Consider the following 27881-nt stretch of genomic DNA (forward strand, 5'->3'; position numbering starts at 1 on the left):
AGTTGTTGGTCCAGTCCCTCACTGAGATGGTCCGTTCGGCCTTCAAGTTGCCACTTTCAGAGCCAGCGTCAGTCTCATCCTTAGGCTCCTTAAAAGCCCCTAAAGCTGGAGTATAAGAAACAAAATCCATAGGGGGGTGTCGGAGGGGGGGGGGGTGGGGACCTGATCTTGGGTAGATGTTTTTTTTTTTTGTCTATCGTTTTCTTTTTCTTTCTTATTTTTTCTCTTCTATTTGAACAGCATTGGATATGATGGGTGTGGAAGATAACTGGGGGCTCAGTCGGACTTGAGGAAAATGTATGGTGTTAATATTATAGAACGATAATTGAGCTGCTCAGAATTAAGGGATAATCAGTGGTAAAGAGGATATGTGTAATCTAAATATAAGCGAGTGTAGAGGAGGTAATAACCGGATAAGTTGATGAAAATAAGAAGTGCAATTGAAATACTGATATGTGTATGTATATTATTGCATAATGTTATTGCTGTTGACAAAATAAAATAATTTATAAAAAAAAGAAACATAATTTCCTGCTTGTGTGATTGGCTCACTGATTTTTCGGCCACCCAGATGTCGTGTATGTGCATGGTAACAAACTTTAAGCATCATTGTTTTTTTTTTTCTAATCGGCTTTATCTATGAATGAGGAGGAAATTATGTTTTTTTTTTAATATTATATTTATACCTTTTTGTATGTCTCTGTTTTATTCCTGTGGTTCATTAATAAAAATATAAAGTGAAAAAAAAAAAGCTCCTCAAGCTAACTATTCCTTCCCGGTTCATCCCCTTCTGGAAGGTCTTATCTACAAGGATTGGGAACATCCAGATAGATTTTTTTCTTCCTCCTAAAATGTTTTCGGTTTTATACCCTATGGAGGAACAGTTCACCAAGAAGTGGGGTATCCCCAAAGTTGACGCAGCTTTGTCCTGCGTAAATAAATCTTTGACCTGTCCGGTGGACAACGTTCAAGTATTTAAAGATCCGACAGACAAGAGATTAGAGACTTTATTGAAAACCTCTTTTGCTAAAGCTAGAGGGATAACCCAACCTGCAGTTGCAGCTATTGGGATTTGCCAAGCCTTGAAAGACCAGTTTAAGCGGGTCTTAAAGGATCTACCGGCTCAACAAGCCCAGAGTTTGGCTGATTTTCCCAGACCATTATGCTTTGCCATAGATGCTATCAAGGACTCCATTCAACAGTCCTCACGTCTCACTCTCTCGCTAGTTCATATGCGCAGGTTACTCTGGCTAAAGAACTGGTCTGCTGAAGCCCCATGTAAAAAGTTACTAGCAGGGTTTCCCTTTCATGGAGAGCGTTTGTTTGGAGAAGATCTGGATACATATATTCAGAAAATTTCCAGTGGTAAAAGTACACTGTTACCAGTAAAGAAAAGGTTTAGGGGTTCTCCCTCCTTTAAAAATCCTCCTCTCCTGTCCCTGGTACTTCCACTACCAGGCAGTTCTGACAGCCTCCTGGATTCAATGCGGGTGGGAAGCCGCAGGGCCAGCCTCAGGCTTCCAAAAAGCCTTGGAACCGTAAGCCGGCCAAGCCAGTATCTCTAAATCAGCACTATGAAGGTTCACCCCCACTCAGCCGGGTGGGGGGGAAGACTTCAGCTGTTTGCGGAGGCTTGGCTAGGGAGGATCCAAGACAAGTGGGTCCTCTCTACGGTTTCCGGGGGTTACAAACTGGAGTTGAGCGAATTTCCTCCACCTCGCTTCTTAGCCCCGAAGGACCCAGGCAAAAGAAGGTCCCTAGCATTGGCCTTAGATCATCTATTATCCCAAGGGGTAATCAGAGAACTGCCAGTGGAAGAACAAGGTTTGGGGTTTTATTCCAATCTCTTCACCGTCCCCAAACCAAACGGGGATGTAAGACCCATTCTGGACCTCAAGGCCTTAAACAAGTTCCTAAAGGTTCAATCGTTCCGGATGGAATCGATCCGGTCGGTGGTTGCCTCCCTGCAAGGAGGGGAACTTCTGGCGTCCATCGATATAAAGGATGCATACTTACACGTTCCTATCTTCCTCGACCATCAGAAGCTGCTTCGCTTCGTGGTAAATCAGCGCCACTTCCAATTCATGGCCTTACCTTTTGGTCTGGCCACCGCACCTCGTGTTTTCACGAAGGTATTGGCTCCATTGTTAGCCTAAGGTCTCAAGGCATATCTATAGTAGCCTATCTAGACGATCTATTGTTGGTAGACCGGTCAGTGGCCGATCTAAACTCAGCGGTACACAGAACCGTAAAATTCCTGGAGTCCATGGGTTGGGTTCTCAACCTGGACAAGTCAGCCTTAGTGCCTGTGCAAAGGCTCGAGTATTTGGGTCTATTCATAGACACAAAGCTAAGAAGGGTCTTCTTGCCCCAGAGGAAGTTCGAGGCTTTAAGAGAACTAGTTCAACTAGTCAAGACAAGGCGTCAGCCTTCCATTCGCCTCTGTATGTGGTTACTGGGGAAAATGGTAGCCTCGTTCGAGGCCGTCCCATTCGCTCAGTTCCACTCAAGGGAACTTCAACACGCCATTCTATCCGCGTGGAACAAAAAAGTTCAAGCCTTGGACCTACCTATGTCCCTCTCCCGGACAGTCCGGCAGAGCCTTTGTTGGTGGCTGGTTCCCCAGAACCTGCTAAGAGGGAAGTCCTTTGTTCCCATCTCATGGCAGGTTGTGACCACAGACGCAAGTCTGCTAGGCTGGGGTGCAGTCCTGGGAGGCTTGTCTCTCCAGGGGAGATGGTCAGTCTCCGAGAGGTCTCTACCCATAAATCTGCTAAAAATTCGAGCAGTTCATCTAGCCCTGTCAGCTTGGTCAGACAGGTTGAAGGGTCTTCCGGTCAGGGTTCAATCCGACAATGTCACGGCTGTGGCATACATAAATCACCAGGGGGGCACAAGAAGTCGTGCAGCCCAAAGAGAGGTGAATCGAATCCTGACCTGGGCAGAAAAATATGTCCCATGCATATCTGCAGTGTTCATTCCGGGAATAGACAATTGGCGAGCAGACTACCTAAGCCGCCAACAGGTGCTCCCAGGGGAATGGACTCTTCACCCCGACATCTTTCAGGGCATTTGTCAGAGGTGGGGAACACCAGATGTCGATCTCTTTGCATCGAGGTTCAATGCAAGGGTGGGCAACTTTCTGTCCCGGACAAGGGATCCACTTGCTTGCGGCACGGATGCGCTGGTGTTCCCATGGGACCAGTTCTCCCTAATGTATGCGTTTCCTCCGCTGCAATTATTACCCCGCCTCCTTCGCAGGGTAAAGTCGGAAGGAATACCAGTGATTCTGGTTGCTCCGGCATGGCCCAGAAGGGCCTGGTTCGCGGAAATTGTAAGGATGTCCGTGGGGCACCCGTGGACCCTTCCGCTTCGCCCGGACTTACTGTCTCAGGGGCCAATATTCCATCCTTCCTTACCGTCTCTGAATTTAAAGGTTTGGCTGTTGAGTCCCATATCTTAAAGAGAAGGGGTCTCTCTAATTCAGTAGTATCTACTTTGATTAATGCCAGAAAACCGGCATCCAGACTTATTTATTACAGAGTTTGGAAATCTTATGTGGCCTGGTGCGAGACCAGGGGTTGGCATCCCCGGAGGTATCTCATTGGCAGAATTCTAGAGTTTCTGCAGATAGGGACAGACATGAAGTTGGCCCTAAGCACCATTGAGGGCCAGATCTCAGCCTTATCAATTTTTTTTCAAAAGCCACTAGCTACACATTCCCTGATCAAAACCTTTTTGCAAGGTGTGATCCGGCTTAATCCACCAGTCAAGATCCCCTTGTGTCCGTGGGATTTGAATCTGGTCCTTTCTGTCTTGCAGAAACAACCATTTGAGCCTCTGGCTTATATTCCTTTGGTCCTTCTGACCAGGAAGGTGTTTTTTTTGATAGCCATAACCTCTGCTAGGAGGGTTTCGGAGTTGGCGGCCTTATCTTGTAAGGAACCGTACCTTATATTCCATAAGGATAGAGTGGTCCTGCGGCCTCACCCGGCTTTCCTTCCTAAGGTTGTCTCTAATTTTCATTTGAATCAGGATCTTGTTCTCCCTTCTTTTTTCTCAGAACCTAGTTCTGCAAGGGAGAAGTCTTTACATACGCTAGACGTATTGAGAGCAGTTAAGATCTATCTTAGGGCTACTGCTCAGGTCCGGAAAACTGATATATTGTTTATCCTGCCAGAAGGTCCCAGATGTGGGCAGGCAGCGTCGAAATCCACTATCTCCAAATGGATTCGGCAGGTCATTACTCAAGCCTATGGCTTGAAGGAAAATGTTCCCCCATTTAAGGTTAAAGCACATTCCACTAGAGCGGTGGGTACTTCCTGGGCAGTGCATCATCAAGCCTCCATGGCTCAGGTCTGCAAGGCCGCGACATGGTCGTCTGTCCATACTTTCACAAAATGTTACCAATTGGACATAAGGAAAAATGGCATTGGCATTGCTTTGGGACGTCCCACATAGTTATTACTATGCTTCTCTGTGTCCCGTGATGTACGATAAAGAAAATATGATTTTTATAACAGCTGATCTGTAAAATCCTTTTCTTGAAGTACATCACGGGACACAGAGCTCCCGCCCCTCTTTTGGGGAATTTGGGACACTTATTTCTTGCTACAAAACTGAGGTACTCCCGGTATGGGAGGGGTTATATAGGGGAGGGAACTTCTTGCCTTAAGGGCGTGCCAGTGTCCATCACCTGAAGGTAGACTCTATAACCCACATAGTTATTACTATGCTTCTCTGTGTCCCGTGATGTACTTCAAGAAAAGGATTTTACAGGTAAGCTGTTATAAACATCCTATTATTTATATATTGTAGTAGTGTGGTACCCCAGGGGTGTGGTGACCCAGGGTTTTCAATTGGACTGGTTGAGGGGCTCCAGGGAGCTTGCAGTTTACAGAGGAAACTGGCATTCAAGTTTCCTCAATGGTTAATAAAATCCCCAGTCCTGGGTTCAGGCTTTAGAGCTGATCAGCACACTGATTGTGCAGGTGTGTGTGGGCCTGATAGGAGACTCAGGACCAGCATTCTGGGCTCCACCCTCCCCAGGAGTCCAGGCTTGCAAGGGAGAACTCAGAGTGCAGGTGTGCACTGTGAAGTAGCTAGAGAAGCTGGAGAGTGCAGGCTGCACTGTGAAACCCCAGAGACCTGAGTCTAAGGTTGCTGACAGGAGTCAGGAGAGCTCCATGCTGGAGCCTGAGCAGTTGTGCTACTGCTGACAAGAGCCAGATGGCTTGGTATTTTCTTTGGCACGTATAAGCCAGGAGGCTGAAGGTACCGTTCTGTGTGGACAGTGAAAGCCCCCTGCGTGGGAAACCTATGTTTGGATTTTGTTATTTTTGCCTTTTCAATAAAAGTGGGCCAACAAGCCCTTAAACATAGTTCCGGACTGGCGTGAATCGCTTAAAATCGCATATCCCACTTGAGCTAAACACTTACAATATATATATAACACATTTTTTTTTCAGACACCCTGGAGAATAAAATGGTGGTCCTTGCAATACTTTGTCACACCGTATTTAGGAAGCAGCCTTACAAGTGCATTTTTTGGGGAAAAAATACACGTTTTTTTAACTAAAATAAGACAACAGTAAAGTTAGCCCAATTTTTTTTTATTGTGAAAGAAAATGTTACAATGAAGAAAATGATACCCAACATGTCATGCTTCAAAATTGCGCCCGCTCATGGAATGGTGACAAGCTTTGACCCTTAAAAATCTCCATAGGTGACGTTTAAAAATTTCTACAGGTTACCAGTTTTGAGATACAGAGGAGATATTTTGCTAGAAGTATTGCTCTTGCTCTAACGATCGCGGCGATACCGCACACGCACATGTGTGGTTTGAACACCATTTTCATATGCGGGAGCGACTTACGTATGCATTCGCTTCTGCACGCGAACTCGGCGGGACAGGGCAATTTAAAAAAAATATATATTATTTATCTTTTTTTTTTTTTTATTGTCCTTTTGGAAAAAAATTGGGTCACTTTTATTCCTATTGCAATGAATGTAAACACCCATTGTAATAGAAAAAAATAGCACAACAGGACCTCTTAAATGTGAGATCTGGGGTCAAGGAAACCTCAGATCTCACATTTACACTTAAATGCAATAAAAAAAAAATGTCTTCCTTTTTTTTAAAATCTCCTCCTTATAAGACCACTGGGCGGAAGTGACGTTTGATATTGCTTCCATCATCCAATCTTATGGAGACGACTGGGGGCCATCTTTTCCTCACTGTGTCAAAAGTTTCTCTTTGTGTTCAAATGAGGCATGCACTACACAGATTAAAGTGGTTCTTCACCCTGGAAACAAAGATATAAAACTCAATTACAAATATCGTAGCTAATGACTTTAAAAAAAACATACACTTACCTCTCCAGAGATCCAGCCTCAATCTCACCCAGGCTAATATATCACCAGTCTTCGGGGGCCCCAAGGCCAACATGTTAACTGTGGGAAGCTATCTGTCACTCCTCGTGGCCCTGTGAATGGTCTCACAGCTGTGATGTGTCCCAAGAGGCTGTATGCAGAAGGGTGGGGGTTTAAACTTCCATTCTGCCTAGGCAAGTTGGAGGGGAAGTGGGAGTGGTCGTACCTCTAAAAATCAGGTACCCAGTCCTCAAAAAATAAAAATTCCAAATATTGCAGAACTTCTCCTTTTGCGTGAAGTCTTTTGGCTTTATTGCACAACTTATATCTATAGTCTAAGAAATCACATTTACTGTGAAAAAACTATATATACCAATAGTAATTAGACCTAACAAAGACACAAGCAGGCAGACCAATGAAGGCAAGATAGTTTAATCACATTAGCACTTCTGCATTTGTGATACAACACAGAGAAATGGAGAGGCATGGCTTGGACATTGTGTGATCAAGAACGAAAAGTTGACTGTCCCTAGGTGAATGAATACATGGACAAAGGGGAACCAATAATTACAAGGTAAGACAAAAGCTGACACAGCAAGTTGTACAGGATGCCCGTTATGGTTCCTGAATGTCATGTATATTTCCTCACTATTTGAGTCGTTTTCAGGGGGACAGTTTAAAGACATATTTAGTACTCAGGGGTACTTGCCCATGTAGGGTGAGGAGTTCCAAGACAGTCTGGTTGGAGAGGACTGATTTTCAGAATTTCAGAAGAGGACCCATAATTTTGAAGGTTCAAAGAGTTTTGGGAGGAAAGCACCTCCAAACCCTAATTACAGTGCTGGTGGTGAGCCATACTCCTTTTTTTTTTTTTTTTTTCATTGTACCAGAGTTATGGACTACTTTGTTTTTGTTTTCTGGATTGTTTGCAAAAGACTGTCACTGTCACACATGATCGGACATTCCGACAACAGAATTGTGGATTTTTTTTCCGATGGAATGTTGGCTCAAACTTGTGTTGCATACACACGGTCACACAAATGTTGTCGGAAATTCCAAACGTCAAGAACGCGGTCACGTACAACACTACGACGAGCCGAGAAAATTAAGTTCAATGATTCTGAACATGCGTAGGATTTTTGTGCGTCGGAATTTCCGACAAGAACTTTTGTTGTCGGAAAAATTGAGAACCAGCTCTCAAACATTTGAGACCGCAAATGTCCGATGGAGACTTCACACAGATATTCCGACAGCAAATGTCCGATGGAGACTACACACGGATATTCCGACCAAAAGCTCACATCGAACATTTGTTGTCGGTAATTCCGATTGTGTGTACGCGTCATCATTCCCATATCGCAGAATATAACAACACTAATAACTTGTTAAAACAACAACAAACATTTAAAAAGTGTACAATGTCTTTAGGAAACATTGGCTGTCTTACCAGTCACCACCAATCTTTTGACCTGTTGAAAGCTATAGCAGCGGAATGTTCTTCATCCAACACACTTCTGAGTGTCTCTGGGTGCCTGGTACCCTGCTGAGTACAGTTGTTCCTTTGTCCTGTGACACAGGGGCTGGATGGATCCACAGAGCACAAGGGGGTCAGACATCTGAAACACTCAAAAATGTAGGATTCTAACAAATTAATTGGTAGCATAAGAGTAAGGCAGGGTAAGTCATTTCCTTACAGGAATTAATCTAACAATTGCTACAGAATCTTGCTTCTCTACAGAGGGAGCAGTAATTTCGTATAAGAAATTAGGTATTCTGCAAACCATTTGATCTGTATGGCACATGTCTACAATTGCTTACATTGTGAAAAATAAACAACTCTGTTTTGAGTTTATGATGTGCAAACCAGCAGCTCCTTCGGGGGTAGTGCTACACGTGGGGGCTCGTCCGGGATAGGCTGTTGCCTCGAAAAACCGAATTGAGAAGGTTATTCTGCCATTATTTCAAGAAATTGTCGTGGTGTTGGACAATGCTGGTAAGGAAGGAGTTAACGTCGCCATTAGAGTTTGGGCGCACGTGCAGTGGAGCCACGTGTGCCTGCAGCGTGCGAGAAAAATAACTTGTGAGACGTAGAGCGAGTTTGGCGCCGAAGGATAGAGTGATTGCCCGCCCACTAGAGAGAGTCGTGCAACCATGTCTGTGCCATCAACGCCGCTTGAAAGGCTGCGACCCCCGATGTCTGTGCCAGGAGTCAACGCAATGTCTGCTACTGCTGGACTCCCCCTGACAGATACCAGAATTCGAATGCGGACCCAGGGGAGGTTAGTCTTGTTCTCCAGTGGTAGCGTGGAGGCCCTCGGACTGTCCTGCCCCCGCTGTTCGGAGCTGGGCGTCCGGATTTTGCATTTTGCCCGGTGCAATAAATGCCGGGACTACTTGTTCCAAGTGGACCCACCAATTGAATCTCTCCGGGAGTATAAGGTGGATTGAATCACAGGAACAGTGACCGCGGAAGAAGAGGCCCCATGGCCGGAACCCTCTTCCACTGCTGCGATCGCTGATCCGGAGATCGTGACAGTCTCATCAACATTGACTTTGCCATCGGCTGCTACCCCGATCGTGACACCGGAGGTAAGCGATGCTGAAGTCAAAAACTGTGTGCCTGTTGTGAAAGTGGACGTTGCAACGGAGACAGCGGTTACCAATGTGGTCTTTGTCTGGCACGCTGTTGGAAAGATGGGCCCCTTCGGAGTCTCCCACGGTCAGTATCTTTGCTGGAGAACGTGTTTGTTTGCCTGCGGAAGAGTATGACACTTCTGATATTGACTCTTGGTCTGATGTTGGGGATGACAAATGGTTTGAGCCGAAGCTGTCTGAGTCACAATGGGGCAGAACCTTGCGTGCTTCCAAACCCCGTAAACACAAGAGATGCTCCAGGGATGCTGCACCATTCGCGGATGTCCCACAACTAACCTGGGGAGTTGCGGTGCCAAGCACTAGTGTTGTTGCAGACTTTAACCCCATTCCTGCTGCAATGCCTGTGTTGAAGCGAGCGCCTGACGCTATTGTCCTGTTAGGACACAGACACCTCCGTACCTTGCCGAAACTGGCCCGCCTGCAGCGCATCCTTATGAAAAAGGTGGCCATGGATTACGGGTGGGAATATCCCTACGTGCCTCCAGCTCTCATGCCCATAATTGAAGAAAAGAGAGAGGACTTGTACAAGGACGCAATTTGGCATTCATGGATCAGTTTCAGGGTATGACGTTTTTGTGTCGCCGTGGGGCGGAGGCCTTGACCTAGGGGGACCTGGGACGGGGGGGGGGGGGGTTTGCGGGGGGAGGTCAGCTGGAGGTGAGTAGTCGTCCCCCCTCCCCTCGCGCGCCTGGCTCGCCGCTGACTTCATGCGCTATGTTATCATCGGTGTGTGGTTCGGGGAGCCGGTCGGTCTGCTTGTGTGCCTAATAACTCCTCGGAGGAGGACAATCTAGTCCTAAATTTTGAAACCCGGTGGTCAGGGGTCTGCCTACTCATTGTGGGGGTGGAGGCCTCGCCACTGACCCGTTACCTGAATACTGCATCTCCTAGGCTTTTGGCTGTTTAACTAATCCTTTTATTTTTTTGTGTGATTGTTGGTCATTTATGTTATCTTTTTTATTTTATTGTTGTGGAATAACAAAAAAAAGGATTGACCGGTGCACTACTTGACCTCTTACTCTTCGTTAATTGTATTCTGAGATGTGCTGCCTTGTCTTTCATAAATAAAGATTTTACAAAAAAAGATATATATATATATTTGTAGCGCTACCCCCGGAGGAGCCACTGATTAGATTTGGGATCGGCGTAATAAGTTAACTCTATACTGTGTCTAGGGGTGATGGTGGTGTTGAGAGCAGTAACAGAATGTCCATACCGTTGTTTGACGTTTTCCAATGCTTTTATTTTCCGGTCAAACATGACCAACTTGTCAACTTGAGGTAGACAGGATAGAGTGGTGAAGGATGAGCAACTTCACAGAATCAGGCTGTGGATAGTAAAGGCAGTCCTGCCCCCTGTAATTGTATTCGTCTTGTCGCCACCCCAGCCGGAGTGGGTAAAAGTGCCCCGGGACAGACCTCTCTCACAGGCCTGGCAGCCAGAGCGCCACTTAAAGCTTCTGGGAAGAACAAGTCTCTGCCACCGACTTGGCTCTAATTAAGTTGAGATATTAAGGTGAGACCTCTGCCACAGGCCTAGTGCTTGAAAGCTTGAGCAATAGAGCGAATCTTCCCAGTATGTCTTTTGGGGTCACCGACTGACAGTCTGAATATGATCTGTCAGTGTCCGGTCACCCAGATCCCCGGTGGTTCGTTCAAGCCCTGTTGCATCACCTGCCTCTGGGTTCTCCTCAGACCGATCCCCCACCGAACAGCACCCAGCAAGTGAGGACCCAGTAAGTCACTGGGGCCCCTTTGCAGCATCGGTTGCTCCGGGCTATGAGAGCCCAGAGTCAGGAACTCCGCGTAGCACGCGACCCCGGCCTGGTAGGCCATAGTGGTGGGGCCGGTGATGTGCGCACACCCTAAAGGTGGGTGCCGCACCCGGACCAGGAACCCGCGAAGAACCCTGAACAACGGCCTCCGCTACAGAAATACCCCTCCCAGCATGCTCCGCGAGGGAAAACTCCTCTAATTGGCTGCTGAGAAGAAGCAGCTCCGCCTGGACCCCTCTGGCGCCACCTGCCGCCCAGAGATGAAACGATCTCTGGGGCACAGACTGACCCACAGGACAAATCCAGATTTGGTGACAGACAAATTTGGCAAATCAAAGAATGAGAGCAACATAACTCTTTCATTCCCCCACTAAATTTAAATATAGCACCTGTACGAAAGTACACAGGCGCTACATATTTTAAAAAAAAGTGTCAAACTAAATAAAGAAAAAGTAAATTTTTAACAATAAAATTCTTCTTTTTTTTTTAAGTGCCCTTGTCCTCGTGTGCTCGCACGCAGAAGTGAACGCATACACAAGTCCCGCCCACATATGAAAACGGTGTTCAAACTACACATATGAAGTATCACCGCGAACGTTAGAGCGAGAGCAATAATTCTAGCCCTAGACCTCCTCTGTAACTCAAAACATGTAACCAGTAAAACAAATTTCAAGCGTCGCCTATGAGGATTTTTAACCACTTCCAGCCCGGCCTATAGCAAAATGACAGCTGGGCGGTGGTTCATTTAATCCAGACTAGACAGCTTATGATGTCCAGCAGGTTACAGGCGCCGCCGCCCATGTTTATCAGTGCAGCCCCCCTCGGAAGACTGACAAGGACCACCATCATGCCGCCAGGACCACCAGGGATGGCCATCCACACTGGACCACCAGGTAAGCCCCCTAGACCACCAGGGAAATGCCAATCTGTGCCAAGGCAGCTGCCAATCAATGCCCATTGGTATAGGGAAAAATATCAGCTTTGTGTTGGAAGATAGAAAAGTAGATCCAGGAGGCCGTTTTTTGTTAGTTGGCAGCTGCCAACCAATGCCCACCCAAAAATTCCTACCAGTGCCACCAGGGATGCATATTAGTGCCGAATATCAGTGCCCATCAATGCCATGTATCAGTGCCCATCAGTGCCACCCATAAGTACCCATCATTGCTGCCTTTCAGTGCTGCATATCAGTGCCGCCTACCAGAGCCCATCAGTGAAGGAGAAAACTTATTAACAACATTTTATAACAGAAACAAAAGAAAAAAAAATTTTGTATTTGTTTCGCGAAAAATAAAAACCGCAGATGTAATTAAATACCACCAAAAGAAAGCTCTGTTTGTGGGAACAAAATTATAAAAATTCTGTTTGGGTACAGTGTAGCATGACCGCGCAATTGTCATTTAAACAGCGACAGCGCAGAAAGCTGAAAATTGGCTTGGGGTAAGTGCATGGTATAAGTGGTTAAGTACTGAAGTTTGGCGTCATTCCACGAGTGTGTGCAATTTTGAAGCGTGACATGTTAGGTATCTATTTACTCGATGTAACATCATCTTTCACATTATGCAAAAAAATTGGGATAACTTTAATTTTTTGTTTTTTTAAAGCATGAAAAAAAATTGCTGCGCAAATACCATGCGAATTAAAAAGTTGCATAGTCTGCCATTGTATTCTCTAGGGTCTCTGCTAAAAAAACATACATAATGTTTGGGGGTTCTATGTCGTTTTCTAGCAAAAAAAATTATGACTTTTGCATGTAGGAGCAAGGTGCCAGAATTGGCCCGGATGGGAAGTGGTTAAATGAATATGAATTTGTCTGCCATTATCGGCACCTTTTTGAAGCGGTGTTAAATATCCTGCTTGCTGCATTGTTGGTGGATATTTGGCAAACCGCACCAAAAACGCACGTTCCCACTAAAAAGCATTGAAAACACAAGAACACATCAAAAATGCACCCGTGTTGCGTTTTTCATGCATTGCTTAAGTCACATGACCAATGAAAAACACACCATAAGCAAGGTAAAATCACGGGGAAATTCGCTGGCGTATTCACCAGCCATTTTCTTTCAGCACAATGCTGAAAACTCTATTTCTTGTCTTAAACAGTTGCCACCAACAAAGCGGTCTCACATGGGAAGAGTTATAATTGTGCATTCCAAGGGAAATGTAGAGGCATGTAAAAGTCCTGCTCCAAAGACTAAAGGATCAGTGTTAAAAAAAATGACACAGATCACTGGTACAAGAGCTGACTTGTTATTTCCGGCTTTCTTTTTATATCCACCATTCTGACCTGTTCAGTCTACCTGAAGCCACTCCCCAAACACAGGCTTCTTCCTCCTCCCGTCCAGACAAGGTAACCGAGTGAGGATTAGTTTAGCCTGCTGAGGTATATTGTCTTTCTTTTCCGTTTGCTTCTACTCTGTATACTGTAGGTAACACTGTATAACATATTACTGTTTCAGATTCCTGTTCTTCTCAATAATAGAGTATGAAGGAGGGGGTTTGTTGGGGGTGGTTTTTGCACTCCAGAGAAATAATCTTGTCATTTTGCATGCTCTGTTTCACACTAGAGCTGTTTCCTATGATGTCACGGTGACAAGTGCACGAGGACCTCCTTTGCTTGACGTCATCTGTCATTCTGGCTTCCTGAAAAGTGACCCGGCCCTGCGGAAGAAAAGATGTGAGTAACCACAGGGGGCAAGGTATTGTGTACAGGAGGAAAAAGGCTGCAGTTTGTCAGTATATATAGAGGAGATATGCATACAAGCAGCATGACTGCAGCCGCCTCACTATAGAGAGTACGAGAAGGATTAAGCTGCAGATCAGTAAACAGAGAGAACAAGAGCGTACTCAGACTACTGTATTAGGCATAGAGAATAGGAAGGGATTCAGAATGCTGATTAGTGGAAGGAGAGGGGGCTCATGCTGCTGGTCAGTGTATAAAGAAGAGTCGAGATACAGGCTTCTGGTCAGTAGACAGACTGCTTTTGTATATAGAAAAGAGGGGATACAGGCTTTTGGTCAATGTTCAGAGGGAAAGAGGGGAGATTCAGACTGCTGATCGGTGTGTGTAGAGAAGAGAACGGATGCAGAATTCTGGAGAGGAGATTCAGACTGCTCATCAATAAATGGATAGAGGCTTCTGGTCAGTGTATATGGAGAAGGAGAAGAGATTCAGATTGGCGAATACAGAAGTGAGGAGTGCAGGCAACTGGCCAGTGTATGGAGGAAAGGAAATGTGATTCATACTGCTGACTAGTGAATATGAAAGAGAGGGGATATAGGCTTTTGGTCAGTGTTTGGGGAGCAGGAGACGAGGTTAGACTGCTGATAAGTATGTAAAGATAAAAAAGAAAGTGCAGGCTTCTGGCCAGTGTATGAAGAGAAGGAGAGGAGATTTAGACTACTCATCAGTGAATAGAGTAGAGAGGGGATACAGGCTTCTGACCAGTGTATGAAGAGAAGGAGAAGAGATTCAGACTGTTCATCTGTGAATAGAGAAGAGAGGGGATACAGGCTTCTGGTCAGTGTAATTAAAGAGGGTGAGAACTGCCGATTTATTGAATAGAATAGAGCAGAGATCTCCACACTACGGCCCGCCAGCTGTTGCGGAACTACACATCCCATGAAGCATTATAAAAAACACTGACATTCACAGACATGACCAGGCATGATGGGAATTGTATTTCCTGAACAACTGGAGGGCCATAGTTTGGAGACCCCTGGAATAGAGGGATGAAACACGCTTCTGGTCAGTGTATAGGGAGAAGGAGAGAAGATGCAGACTGCTCATCAGTGAATAGAGAAGCGATGGGATAAATGCTTCTGGTCAGTGTATAGGGAGAAGGAGAAGAGTTTCAGACTGCTGATTGGTAAAGATAGAAAAGAGGGGATATGTAATATCCGACGCATACTCCATGCTATTCTCCAATCACAACCCTAAGTCCAATAAACTGAGCCACAAATGGGAACAAGAACTTTCCCTAGACCTAAGACCCCTTTTACACTGAGGGCGTTTTGCAGGCGCTGTTTTGCAGGCGTGTTAAAAATAGCGCCTGCAATCCACCCTTAAACAGCTGCTTTCACACTTGAGCGGTGCGCTGGCAGGGCGTCAGAAAAAGAACTGCCAGCAGCTTCTTTGGAGCACATTAGCAGAGTTGAACTCACCGCTGCTAATGCACTCCTACCCATCAATGCACAGCGCTGCTGTATTGCCGGCAATACTCCGCTGTAGTGGTGCATTGCGGGCAGTTTTAACCCTTTCTCGCCCGCCAGCGGGGGGTTAAAAGCTGTCAGAAACCATGAATCAGACCAAGACAGAAGTACAGTTAAATTACACTTGTTTAATAATAAAAAGGTAAACAGAGTAAGCGTAGTCAAAACATAGCCATAGTTCAGTAACCGAATCTGGTAGTCGGCCAAGCCAATGTCGAAGAGCCAGCGATAAAGGTAGTAGTACAGCAAGCAGGATCTGTAGCCAGAGGGAACGTCAGTCAAGCAGGTCTTCAACAGGAATGCAGGAGAAAGTCTCTTGTGATGTTAATACAGGCGAAGGCAAAGAGCAAAAGAAACTGGAAGGCTTTAACCTCCCTGATTATTTCAGATTTTAGGTGCTGAAAGTGGTACCATTATTTTGCAATTATTTGGTGTTTTACATTGTAGGCCTGTATTCTTTTGCAATAACTCACTTAAATCTGTCCAAACAAGAGTCTAGTAGGCATACCAGGTATGAAAAAGTTTGAAAAACAAAATCATATGTATCGCTACCCCCGCAGGAGCCGCTGGTTAGATTTTGGGATGGCGTGTTACCTCTATAGCTCCGACATCTAGGGTAGTTGATGAGAGTAGCAATGATGGAATGTCCAGACAGCCGGTGTCTTTCTTGTGCTTTTATTACTGCCCAACACGGCAAACAGTAAACATGTGGTAGATAGATCAAAGATGGGTGAGGAGGAGAAATGGCAGATTCAGGCCTAACAGAACAGAAGCAATCCTGCTTCAAACAACACTTTACTCTCGTCGTCACTCCAGCTGGAGTGGGTATAGTGTACCTGGACAGGCCTCTCACACCGACCTGGCAGCCAGAGTATCACTCGGAACCTTGGAAGAAAAACAAGTCTCTGCCACAGACCTGGTGCAAATGAATATCAAGGAAGAGCCTCTGCCACAGGCCCTTCCCTAGGATGTAGATTATGAAGTGAATCTTCCTCAGTCAATTTAGTGCCTGAATCTCCCTCAGGTAGCTCTTACTTGGTCACCGACTGACAGGTTGCTGACATCCAACCTCTCAGTGTCCAGTCACCTCGATCCCCGATGGATTGTCTAGGCCCTGTTGGAGCGCCTGCCTCTCTGGCTCTCCTCAGACTGACTCCCCACCGAACAGCACAACTCGCTTGGGATCTCTTCTTAGATTTTGGGGACCCAGTCTATCGCTGGGGCCCCATCATAGCTTCAGTTGCTTCGGGCCATTAGGAACCCGGAACAATGAACACCGCGTAGCACGTGCGCCCCGGCCTGGTAGGCCATATCGTCGGGGCCGTGATGTGTGGTCACCCTAAAGGTGGGTGCCGCACCCGGAACAAGACCCCCGCCTGGTGGCGTCCGTTTCTAAAGTATCCTCCCCCAACACCCAATAGAGCCCAGCTGAAACATAGGCCCAATTTGTACGAATCACCTGGATTAGAGCTAACTAACTCTCTCATCCCCTTCTGAATTTATAATAGCACCTGGACTGAAAGTACACAGGCGCTACACATAAATTATAATATAATAAATAATTATAACAAATAATAATATAATTATAATAAAAATGATTCAATAATGTAATCAAAATCACTGAAATTTGCTCAGTTGCAGAATTGTCGCTGTCATTACTTTTATTTTTTTATGATGAATTTTCCCACAAATCGCTATCGCTCAATTCTGCAAGTGATTATAATTTATTATCGCTGTTTTCTAGCTGCTCTAAAACCACTTTTGACATAAAGGGACACTTTTTGGTTGCTATGGACAATCTACAGTTTGCAGGCAGAAAGAACAGTTTTTATTATATAAAAGTACATGTAGGCACTGGGCAGACCACTAGGGACAAAGGGGGTGTGTATTTTTTACATACAGTACTGTAATCTATAAGATTACAGTATACTGTATGTAATGTGTTTATTTACTTTTTTGAATTTGGCGCCGTTCTCCGCCCCTGTGCGTCGGAACGGAGATCGACGGCACACGGGGACACTGTGTGAAACGAGCGAGGACGCCGCTTACTCACACAGCGGGGAGGCATCGCAGGATCCAGGGACAAGGTAAGTGACTTTGTCTGTGGCTGCTGCGAGGCGATCCCGAGTCTGGCTCTGGGATATTGCTTTTGGTACAGAAATCTTACCCCGAGCCAGACTCTGGAATACTGCCAGGGGGGTTAAGTAGGCAGAGCTGACGAGCAGGATCATAAACAGGTGGATCACTGTGGAGAGATGGGTGCTGGCAATTAGCTGACAGCTGAGCTTCCAGCACAGAGAAGGAAGGGCTGAGCCTAGCCCTGACAAATGCTCCCCGAAATGCACCGCAAATCCGACAGTAAATTAACGGCGTTTTACCGCCGAATGCTATGTGCGACACAGTGTGAAAGGGCTCTAACAGAGGAGGAATGGGAAAACATATACACGTGCATACACAAAGGAACAGTTTATGTCTCAACCCAGGAAAATGGTTTTAAAATCCTTTCAAGGTGGTACAGTACTCCCCTGAAATTGCTCGAAATCTACCCCATGGTCTCACCCAGATGTTGGCGATGCAGTGCTACCGAAGGATTACTATTACACATCTAGTGGATGTGCCCACAAATTCAACCATTTTGGAAGAAAGTCCACCGCCTGACCAATCAGTTCACAATTTTCCGTAGACTTCTCCCTGCCACAATTTCTGCTACATCACTCCTCTATTCCACTGAAATCATACGGTCGCTCCACAGCTATGCACATGATAAATGTGGCGAAAATGTGCATACGACACCGCTGGCGTAACCCCAAACCCCCAGGATAACAGAGTGACTTTGATGCATACAGAAGACCGCAGAGATGGAGGAGCTTGTCCACCTAGCAAAAGAGACACAAGCCAAATTCCATAAAGTATGGTCCTGCTGGCATCACGTTAACACAACGGATGAATTTTCACGGCTCTCAGCCTAATTAGTGAAATCGGACTCCCAAAACCCCCCTTGGCAGAGTAGAATGGAGTCCCTACTCCAAGTCCCCCTCCACTCTATATTTCTTTCTCTCACCCACTGGGTTGACTGGTGTGTTATAAGATATACAGCCTCATATTTATTTTTAGTTTAACAGTCAACAACCAGAAACAACGCTGGTGCAAATTGAGGGGATGATGGGGGGTGGTCTACATCCTCGACACAGTTTGTTCCTTCACAGGGTGTCTGGAGGGTGCTGGACTGCACCCCTAACCTCCTCCATGGTTATCAGCTGTGCATGACTGAAAATTGTAGATTCACACTGAAGGCATCAAAACTATGAATTAACACATGTGGAATTATACATAACAAAAAAGTGTGAAACAACTGAAAATATATTTCATATTCTAGGTTCTTCAAAGTAGCCACCTTTTGCAGCAAACACATCTCTAGAACTGTTAAGAGGAGACGGCGTGAATCAGGCCTTCATGGTAGAATATCTGCTAGGAAACCACTGCTAAAGAAAGTCAACAAGCAGAAGAGACTTGTTTTGGGCTAAAGAACACAAGGAATGGACATTAGACCAGTGGAAATCTGTGCTTTGGTCTGATGAGTCCAAACTTGAGATCTTTGGTTCCAACCCCTGTGTCTTTGTGCGACGCAGAAAAGGTGAACGGATGGACTCTACATGCCTGGTTCCCATTGTGAAGCATGGAGGAGGAGGTGTGATGGTGTGGAGGTGCTTTGCTGGTGACACTGTTGGGGGTTTATTCAAAATTGAAGGCATACGAAGGAACCAGCATGGCTACCATAGCATCTTGCAGCGGCATGCTTTTCCATCCGGTTCGTGTTTAGTTGGACCATCATTTATTTTTCAACAGGACAATGACCCCAAACACACCTCCAGACTGTGTAAGGGCTATTTGACCAAGAAGGAGAGTGATGGGGTGCTGCGCCAAGTGACTACCTCTTGAAGCTCATCAAGATAATGCCAAGAGTGGGCAAAGCAGTAATCAAAGCAAAAGGTGGCTACTTTGAAGAACCTAGAATATGAAATATATTTTCAGTTGTTTCACACTTTTTTGTTATGTATAATTTCCACATGTGTTAATTCATAGTTTTGATGCCTTCAGTGTGAATCTACAATTTTCATAGTCATGAAAATAAAGAAAACTCTTTGAATGAGCAGATGTGTCCAAACTTTTGGTCTGTACTATATACATATATACATAATTGTAAGGTTGGGGGTTGTTAGCTCAAGTGGGATATGCGATTTTTAAGCGATTCACTCCAGCCAGGAACTATGTTTAACAGCATGGTAACCCCTTTTTATTAAAAAGGCAAAATAAAAATCCAAACAAGCGTTTTCTCACGCAGGGGGTTCTTCTCCATGAAATACACAACAGAAAATGCTAGCCCACCTGGCTCTCTGTAGCAGTACTTCTGCGCGTTGTCCTGGTCACCCAGACCAGCAGACTCCTCAACGTAGACGGCTTCCCTTCAGCGTCTACACAAGGTTCTGGCTGTCTCCTACAGCCTCTCTGATTCCTGGAGACCTCCTGTCTCTTCCTGTGGAGCTGTCTCCAACTGGGAGCCACGAGATCTTCCTACATTCTCATTATAAAGGGCTGTGCTCACCTGAGCACACACACCCTGCTGGTAATGAACAAAGCCTGGATTACCAAAACCTGGAGAAAGCTACAAAAGCAGTCTTCTCCAGTCCACAGCAATGCTCTGTAGTTTTGCACATCTCGAATGTGCATACCCTGTGTCCATTTTACCGTGACAGTAGCTCCTACTGTTACTATATATATATATATATATATATATATATATATATATATATATATATATATATATACACTCACCTAACAGGTCCAGCAGCCTCATTCTTTATCCATAAGGTATTCAAACACAGATTTTTATACGCTATTGCACAATGTATATCTGTATTCATTGTACACTTTATCTGTATTCAATAAAAATAAAAAAAAAGAGGGGATGCAGGCTTTTGGTCAGTGTATAGCGTGAAGGAGAGGAGATTCAGACTGCCGATTAGTGAATAGAAGTGTGAGAGGGTATACAGTATTTTATAATCCGTGTAAGGAGTAAAGGAGAGGAGATTGAAACTGCTGATCAGTCAGTGAACAGAGGAGTGAGAGGCATCTGGTCAGTGTATGGAGTGAAGGAGAGGAAATTCAGACTACTGATCAGTGAATAAAGAAGAGAGGGGATACAGACTTCTGTTGAGTGTTAAGCCTTGCACACACGACCAGTTTTCCCAGCAGGAAAACTTCCAGGAGAGCATTTGGCCGGGAAACCCGGCCATGTGTATTCTCCCTAGCAGTTTTCCCATCAGGAAAACAGCTGGGAATCCTGACGGGAAAATAGAGAACCCTGCTCTCTATTTTCTTGTCGGGATTCCCTCCAGAGTGTTTCCTCCCGAGAAAACCGGTCGTCTGTATGCTAAGTTTTGGGTGGCATGTTACCTCTATTTCTCCGCCGTCTAGGGTACTTGATGAGAGCTGGAAAAGATTCAATGTCCACACGTTGCTTTTCTTTTTCTTTGCTTTATTTACTGAACGTGGTAAAAGAACGAACAATGGATTGAAGAGGTGAAATAGGGTATAGGTAGTGGGTTCAGGTGTAAAACTTAATCGGAAGCACTCCTGCTACCAGTCACAAACTCTCGTCGCCACTCTAGCCAGAGTGGGTATTGTGCCCCTGGATAGGCCTCTCTCACTAGTCCTAGCAGCCAGGGCGTCACACGGAACTTTGGTAAAGTTTCTGCCACGACCTTCCCAAAAGTGGAGATACGTTCGGTCCAGAATCCTCTCATGTTAGGATTAAGCACCCGGATCTCTTCTTGAAGTAATTACTTGTGAATTCAGGAAACTGACAGGCGACCACTGCTCAGCCTCTCAGTATTGGTGTGTCCTTCAATGAAGTTCAGGCCTCCCCTGAGTGTACCAGCCTCGTGCTCGGTGCTCTCCAGAACAGGTTCTTCATTCGGTGGCTTCTTCCCTTTAGGATGGACAGCGCAGGACCACTTTGTTAACATAGACCCAGTCAGACTACCGGGCCTACCCGCAAATCACGACTCCAGACCAACGTGGTCCCGGAGCCAGGAACTCTGGACACGCACCCCCGGCCAGGAGGGCCACACACAAGGGTGGTGGGATGACTGCCCAGGGCGGACGACGACAACCCAGAATCGGTGACATCTGTCCCTTAAATACCCCTCCCCAGCATGCACAGCGGGGCGATCAACCCCCACTGATTGGCCGCTGAGAAAGAATACCCAACATACCTGGATCTGACTGCTGCCACCCTTGGCCTGGGGTGGAACTGACACCCCAGGCAACAATAGTGGAGCCTGAAGTCGCTTGCTGCCATCTCTGAGAAGACACATGTTGTGAGAAATTCCTTTCTGCCGTTTTGCCTTTCGGGCCAATATGAGTAGCCTGTTAATGCCTTTTAAATAAACCTAAACCGTTTTTAAAGCAGAGAGCACTTAGATCTGTTTTTTCTCTTATCCTCGATCTCAATGCTGCCGAGCCTAAGAAGTTTGCTATCCACATATTGCACCAATCTGTCTATCGATTTCTGCTGGTATGACTGCCTGGTAAAACCATACCTTAAGGTGAGAGTAGCCATTGTTAACGGTGGAGGGATCACTTATTTAAAGTTAAAGTCACTGATGAAGATTTGGAGTGGTTGTCACCCTATTCCTTTGGAATTTTTCACTTTTTGGACATTTTTTTTGCATTATTTATGCACCATTCATGATTATTGGTATAACAACTGTGTTTTGCACTTTAGTTTAATTGTATGCACTATTTCCTATACATTTTAACAATAGTGGTCAACTGCATTACAGCCATGGTTGGAACAGAGGCCCAAATTTGAAAACAAATCAGTCAGAGATAACTATCCCTCTGACTACCCTCTAAATTTAAAACAGGGCCAGCATAGAAAACAGCTGCCCCCTACACATACAAAATTGCACAAGAACATTGTATAATGTACATTATGGCAAGCCTAAAACTAGATGGGACGCAAACTGATAGTTCAGCTCATAAAGAGGAAAAAGGATTTAGATTGTTGGTCAGTATTTAGAGAGAAGAAAATTGGTGATAAAAGATTCTGTTAAATGTATTGATAGGTATGGGATTCAGATTGCTGATTATCATATAGTGAAGGAAGAGAGATAAGGTTGCTGCTCAGAGGGAGGCAAATTTAGGTTACTGCTGATTTCATAGAAGGAATGAGGAATCAAGATGCTGGTCACAATATAATGCAAAATTCAAAGGTAAAAAAGTATCCATGCCTCTACAATTCCATGGCTCCACTCTGTACATTGTATAATCTTCAAATTCCAAGCCACAAAGTTAATTTGATATCTCCAGAAGATGCATGGTCATATCAGCCACGGTTCTTTTCTTTTGAAGTAGCCTCTAAGATCCTTCAGTCCTCTTTCATAGTTTTTTCAACATGGGACTCATCATCGCATCATAGTCAAAACTGTGCAAGAAATTCTTACTCTGTCAAGAGTTCCTCAGCAAGACTCATCAAAAGCTCACCTTGGCATCTTGGAAGGCTGACAACAGTAGATGCACATGGAAAGCCTAGGAAACGTCCTACCCAGAAGTGCTAGGGATCTCATTTCTTTATATTTATCATCTCAATGTGAGGAACTTTTTTGGATAATTAGGTTGCAGGTTCGGCTATGTTATGCAGAGGCTTAAAGGAGTTGTAAAGGCAGAAGTTTTTTTTTATCTTCATGAATACTATGTATTAGGATAAAAAGCCTTCTATGTGCAGCAGCCCCCCCCCCCCAACGCTTACCTGAGGTCCCTCTCTGTCCAGCGATGTCCACGAGTGTCTCACTGAACAGGAGTGGCCAGCATCACAATAGAGCAGGGGTGGGGAACCTGCGGGCCACTTGCAAAATCATTCCATCCGGCCCCCCCACGCAGCCGCAATGGCCACCCGCCAGTGTGTCACTTGGCTGCTGTGTTGCCAACCGTGAGGCACTTTTTCCGTGTTCGTTAATGTCCATTATAGGACAAGATTCCCCGTAAAAAAAAAAGCCATGCATGCACAGTTTCCCGGCGCTGCCCGAGTCCTGAGCTGATCCCCCCCCAGGCCCAGGCGGCGGCCGCGGATTTGACAGGCGCGCCAAACTTTAAAAATAGTCACGAGAGGGAATGGATGGATGGAGCAGTCTTGCCTTCTTGGTGCCGGCTCCAGGCGGTGGTCTATCCGGACTCCAGACAGCCCTGTGACAGCCCAGCAGCTGCCCAGGCATCCACAGCAGAAACGGACCAGGCCAGCTCATGGCGAGCCAAGCCTGCATTCTCAGACTTCCTTGCCTCAAGGTAATAAAAGAGCTGGTGGTGGTGGCAGGACTCAGGAGGTGACGGCGGTGGTGGCAGAAGGATGTGGTTATAGTGGCAGGAGGAGCTGGTGAGGGCAGGAGCTGGTGAGGGCAGGAGGTGATGGTGGCAGGAAGAGCTGGTGGTGGCAGGAGGTGGAGGGAGCTGCTGGTGGCAGGAGGTGGTGGTGGCAGGAGGAGCTTTTGGCAGGAGCTGGTGATGGTGGCAGTAGGTGACGGTGGTGGCAGAAGGAGCTGGTGATAGTGGCAGAAGGAGCTGGTGATGGTGGCAGGAGGAGCTTGTGGCAGGAGATGGTGATGGTGGCAGGAGCTGGTGGGGCAGGAGGTGGCAGGAGCTGGTGGGGGCAGGAGGTGATGGTGGCAAGAGCTGGTGGTGGCAGGAGGATCTGGTAGGGACATAAGCTGGTGGTGGCAGGAGCTGGTGATGGTGGCAGTAGGTGACGGTGGTGGCAGAAGGAGCTGGTGATGATGGCAGGAGCTGGTGATGGTGGCAGAAGGAGCTGGTGATGGTGGCAGGAGGAGCTTGTGGCAGGAGATGGTGATGGTGGCAGGAGCTGGTGGGGCAGGAGGTGGCAGGAGCTGGTGGGGCAGGAGGTGGCAGGAGCTGGTGCGGCAGGAGCTGGTGGGGGCAGGAGGTGATGGTGGCAAGAGGTGGCAAGAGCTGGTGGTGGCAGGAGGATCTGGTAGGGACATGAGCTGGTGGTGGCAGGAGCTGGTGATGGTGGCAGGAGGAGCTATGGAGGACAGGAGCTGGTGAGGGCAGGAGGTGATGGTGGCAGGAGCTGGTGGTGGCAGGAGGAGCTTCTGGCCGGAGCTGGTGATGGTGGCAGTAGGTGACGGTGGTGGCAGAATGAGCTGGTGATGGTGGCTGGTGATGGTGGCAGGAGCTGGTGGGGCAGGAGGTGATGGTGGCAGAAGGTGGCAAGAGCTGGTGGTGGCAGAAGGAGCTGGTAGGGACATGAGCTGGTGGTGACAGAAGGAGCTGGTGATGATGGCAGGAGGAGCTTTGGAGGACAGGAGCTGGTGAGGGCAGGAGGTGATGGTGGCAGGAGCTGGTGGTGGCAGGAGGAGCTTCTGGCCGGAGCTGGTGATGGTGTCAGTAGGTGACGGTGGTGGCAGAAGGAACTGGAGATGGTGATGTTGGCAGGAGCTGGTGGGGGCAGGAGGTGATGGTGGCAAGAGCTGGTGGTGGCAGAAGGAGCTGGCTGAGGCAATGTTAATGACCACTACTGTGTATTATAAAAAAAACAGCAGATAAAATATGGTTTTGAGTTATTTTAAATGAGCCATGCTTGCCATCTGCATTGTTGCTGCCCTCTGTTCATGTGTTCCCAAAGTGGCACCCCCACTGTGAAAGTGCATAAAAATGGAGTATGAACTGTATGCGAATTAACCACTTAAGCCCCGGACCATTATGCAGGTTAAGGACCTTGCCCCTTTTTGCGATTCGGCACTGCGTCGCTTTAACTGACATTTTGTACGGCCCCCGAATGATGTTACAAAAATCCAAATGGCCCTTGGCAGAAAAAAGGTTCCCCACCCCTGCAATAGAGGGACCCGAGAAGGGGGTGATCTGGGCTGCTCTTTTATAATCCACTGCAACAGAGCAGGTAAGTATAACATGTTTTTTATTTTTATAGGGAAAAAAAAACGTTGGGCCAGATTCAGGTAGATCCGTGCAATATTTGCGTGGGCAAAGGGCAACGAGTTTTGCTCTGCGCCCACGCAAATATTTTGAAATGCCCGCGATTCACGGAGCAGTAGCTCCGTAAATTGCGCGGGCGATATGCTAAATAGCCGGGCGTAAGGCTGCCTAATGTAAATGATCCCGCCGGGGGCGGGAATCATTTAAATTAGGCGCGCTCCCGCGCCGAGCGAACAGCGCATGCTCCGTCGGGAAACTTTCCCAACGTGCATTGCGGCAAATGACGTCACAAGGACGTCATTTGCTTCTAAGTGAACGTGAATGGCGTCCAGCGCCATTCACGAATCACTTACGTAAACGACGTGAAATTTAAATTTCATGAGCGGGAAGGGCGGCTATACTTTAGCATTGGTTGCCCCTGCTATAGCAGGAGCAACCTTGCGCTAAAGTCGCCGTACGGAAACTCCGTACCTTGCGTGCGCAGGGCCCGCGCAACTTTTGTGAATCGGTGGTAGTATGCAATTTGCATACTATACGCCGATCACAATGGCCGCGCCCCCTAGCGGCCAACGCAAGAATGCAGCCTGAGATATGAAGGCATAAGGAGGCTTATGTCTGTCATATCCTAGGCTGCAGTCGCTGTAACAAGGTTCCTGAATCAGGAGCACTCGTTACACCGGAGCAAGTAAGCACTTGCGCCGCGCAACCTATGGTTGCGCGGGCGCAAGTGCTTCTTGAATCTGGCCCGTTGACTTTTAGTCTACTTCAACACCTATCTATCATCTTAAAGGTTCAGTCCATCTTAAATAAATATTTTAGTTTTAGGTGGATATTAAAGGGTTGAGTGATACACTGGGGTTATTTACTAACGGCAAATAGACTGTTCACTATAGCTTAGAGAAAAACATGAAAGTTCTAAAGCCCACTGTCGGCTGAAAATGGATCACAGGAGTGCAGCATGAACTGCACTTCTGTGATCCATAAAAGTATGCCTAAAATAGCTTTAGCCATACTTCTCTTTTAAAGGAGCTGTAAAGGAAAACGTTTTTTGCCTAAAATTAATGTCTGCAAGGTAGACAGACAGAATAGTGTAATGATTCTGTTAAAAAACAAGTAAATATTAAATTCCTTCATCTATATCACCTCCGGTGTTCTAGTTTCTGTTCTCTCATTCACTTGCTGGTTTGTGGCACTCGTTCATGTAAGAACTACATTTCCCAGTATGCATTGTGGCACACCCAGTAATTCACACCTCCTTGAAGTCTCTAACATGTAGAGAGCGTCCTGCCGCACAGATGTAGTTCCCAGGAGGGGGCGAGCACGTCACTGACCACCGCAGTAAAGCCTCCCTTCACGGTGGTCAGTAACAATCAGACAAGCAGGAAGTGAACAGAACAGAGAAGAAATAGAGCAACTTCTGAGCAAAAACGAACAATGAGGAAGTGAAAAGAGGAATGTCTGCAGGTAAAGGATGCTTATTATGAAAAAATTTTTTTTCCTTTACAACCCCTTTAAGCTAAGCCATTGTCCTCACCAAAGGACCACACATAAAATGATGTGAGTATTCATTATCAGAGACAGCAGACACACAGGACATAGTCAGTATGAGACTATAGGCAGGGTACAGGAGATGGTCAGAGATGGTGGACATGATACACAAGATGGTCAGAGACTGTGAACATACTATAATAATGGGACATGCTTCAGGAGGCAGTCATAGAATAGAGACACGTTGCATAGGATTGTTAAAGATCACTGCTTTAACAGGGATAAAGGGAAACACAGATTAGTGTCTGCAGGCTGCATGTTGGGCACAATGGAGCTAAGCTATCTATCTGGGAGAAAGAAAGCACAATAATAAAGTGAAAGACCCTACTACTATCAATACCATTAGCTTCTTCACTATGCCACCTGAGCTTCCTAAAATACCTCAACTTATGGGGTATAGGAAGTGACAGAAGTGACCTACTGTTGGGTCTGTGTTTAAAAATATTGAATTCCAGAGAAGAAGATTGCGAGCTGAAATTATTTAAACTCCGCCTATATAGATTGGATTTTATCGGCTACATGTGGCTGACCACACAGATGGATATAACAAAAAATATATTTTATTCAAAAACATCTAAACTCTCTAAAAAAATCTACCCATGCTAGATCTATTTTTGCCTATATGCTTTTCCTGTTACAGAATATATAAACCACAGAGCAAAAGGTACCAACATTTAAGTGCAAATTTCTAAAGTGCATATACCATAAAATTTGAATCTCAAAAGCATATACAATACAATCACATATCAAATGTGAACTGACAAGCATCTAGCCAGTGAAAGTCCATGTAGAAATTTAAGGCAGTCCCAAATACTGTTTTCTTCCAAATGTGCTCCTGTGCAAAGAAATAATCTGAAGTGCTGTAGTGCTCCAAAGATGTCACCCGATTTGCTACATGTACGTGAGGAACCACAGGTCTATGTTGCCAGATGGGTGGCCTACACCTGGCTGGGCGCTCCGGTGCAGGTCTGGAGTACCTGCATGGTGGGCACCAGACTGCTCTCTTTGTTTCCCCTGTACATTGTAAAATGCCTCTTTGTTGGCCATGACACCGGCTTTGAACTGTTGGTATTCTGAATGCTGCACACCCTCATATCATCATTGACACTTTAGATGTATGTAATGACATGTATGCACTCTCTGTTACAATAAAGTTGTTTGGGAAGGGGAAGAAAAGGGGAAAAAAGAACACTCCACTACTGAATCCGGCTATGTTAAATGTCACATTGTTCATGCTAAAATTCATGTACAAATGCTAGTATGATTGTACGACTGTTACTTTTGATTATAAATAAAACTTTGTTTAGAAAAAAAA

General features: G+C 46.0%; 1 protein-coding gene across 4 annotated transcripts in view; it reads left to right on the top strand.

Annotated features, from left to right (window-relative positions):
• Positions 1–27881, top strand: part of HDAC11 (histone deacetylase 11) — a 61631-nt gene that overhangs the window by 6056 nt on the left and 27694 nt on the right. The window contains exons 1-2 of one of the 4 annotated variants that reach the window (XM_040359374.1): positions 13067–13148; positions 13366–13475. In XM_040359374.1, coding sequence (XP_040215308.1) covers positions 13474–13475 — 2 coding nt within the window. In that variant the 5' untranslated portion in view covers positions 13067–13148; positions 13366–13473. Of the gene's footprint in view, positions 1–13066; positions 13182–13365; positions 13476–27881 lie in introns of those variants that run through there. The other 3 variants (XM_040359375.1, XM_040359372.1, XM_040359373.1) reach the window with 3 other exon arrangements.

Source organism: Rana temporaria, chromosome 7, assembly GCF_905171775.1.
Source record: "Rana temporaria chromosome 7, aRanTem1.1, whole genome shotgun sequence".
Taxonomy (NCBI): Eukaryota; Metazoa; Chordata; class Amphibia; order Anura; family Ranidae; genus Rana; species Rana temporaria.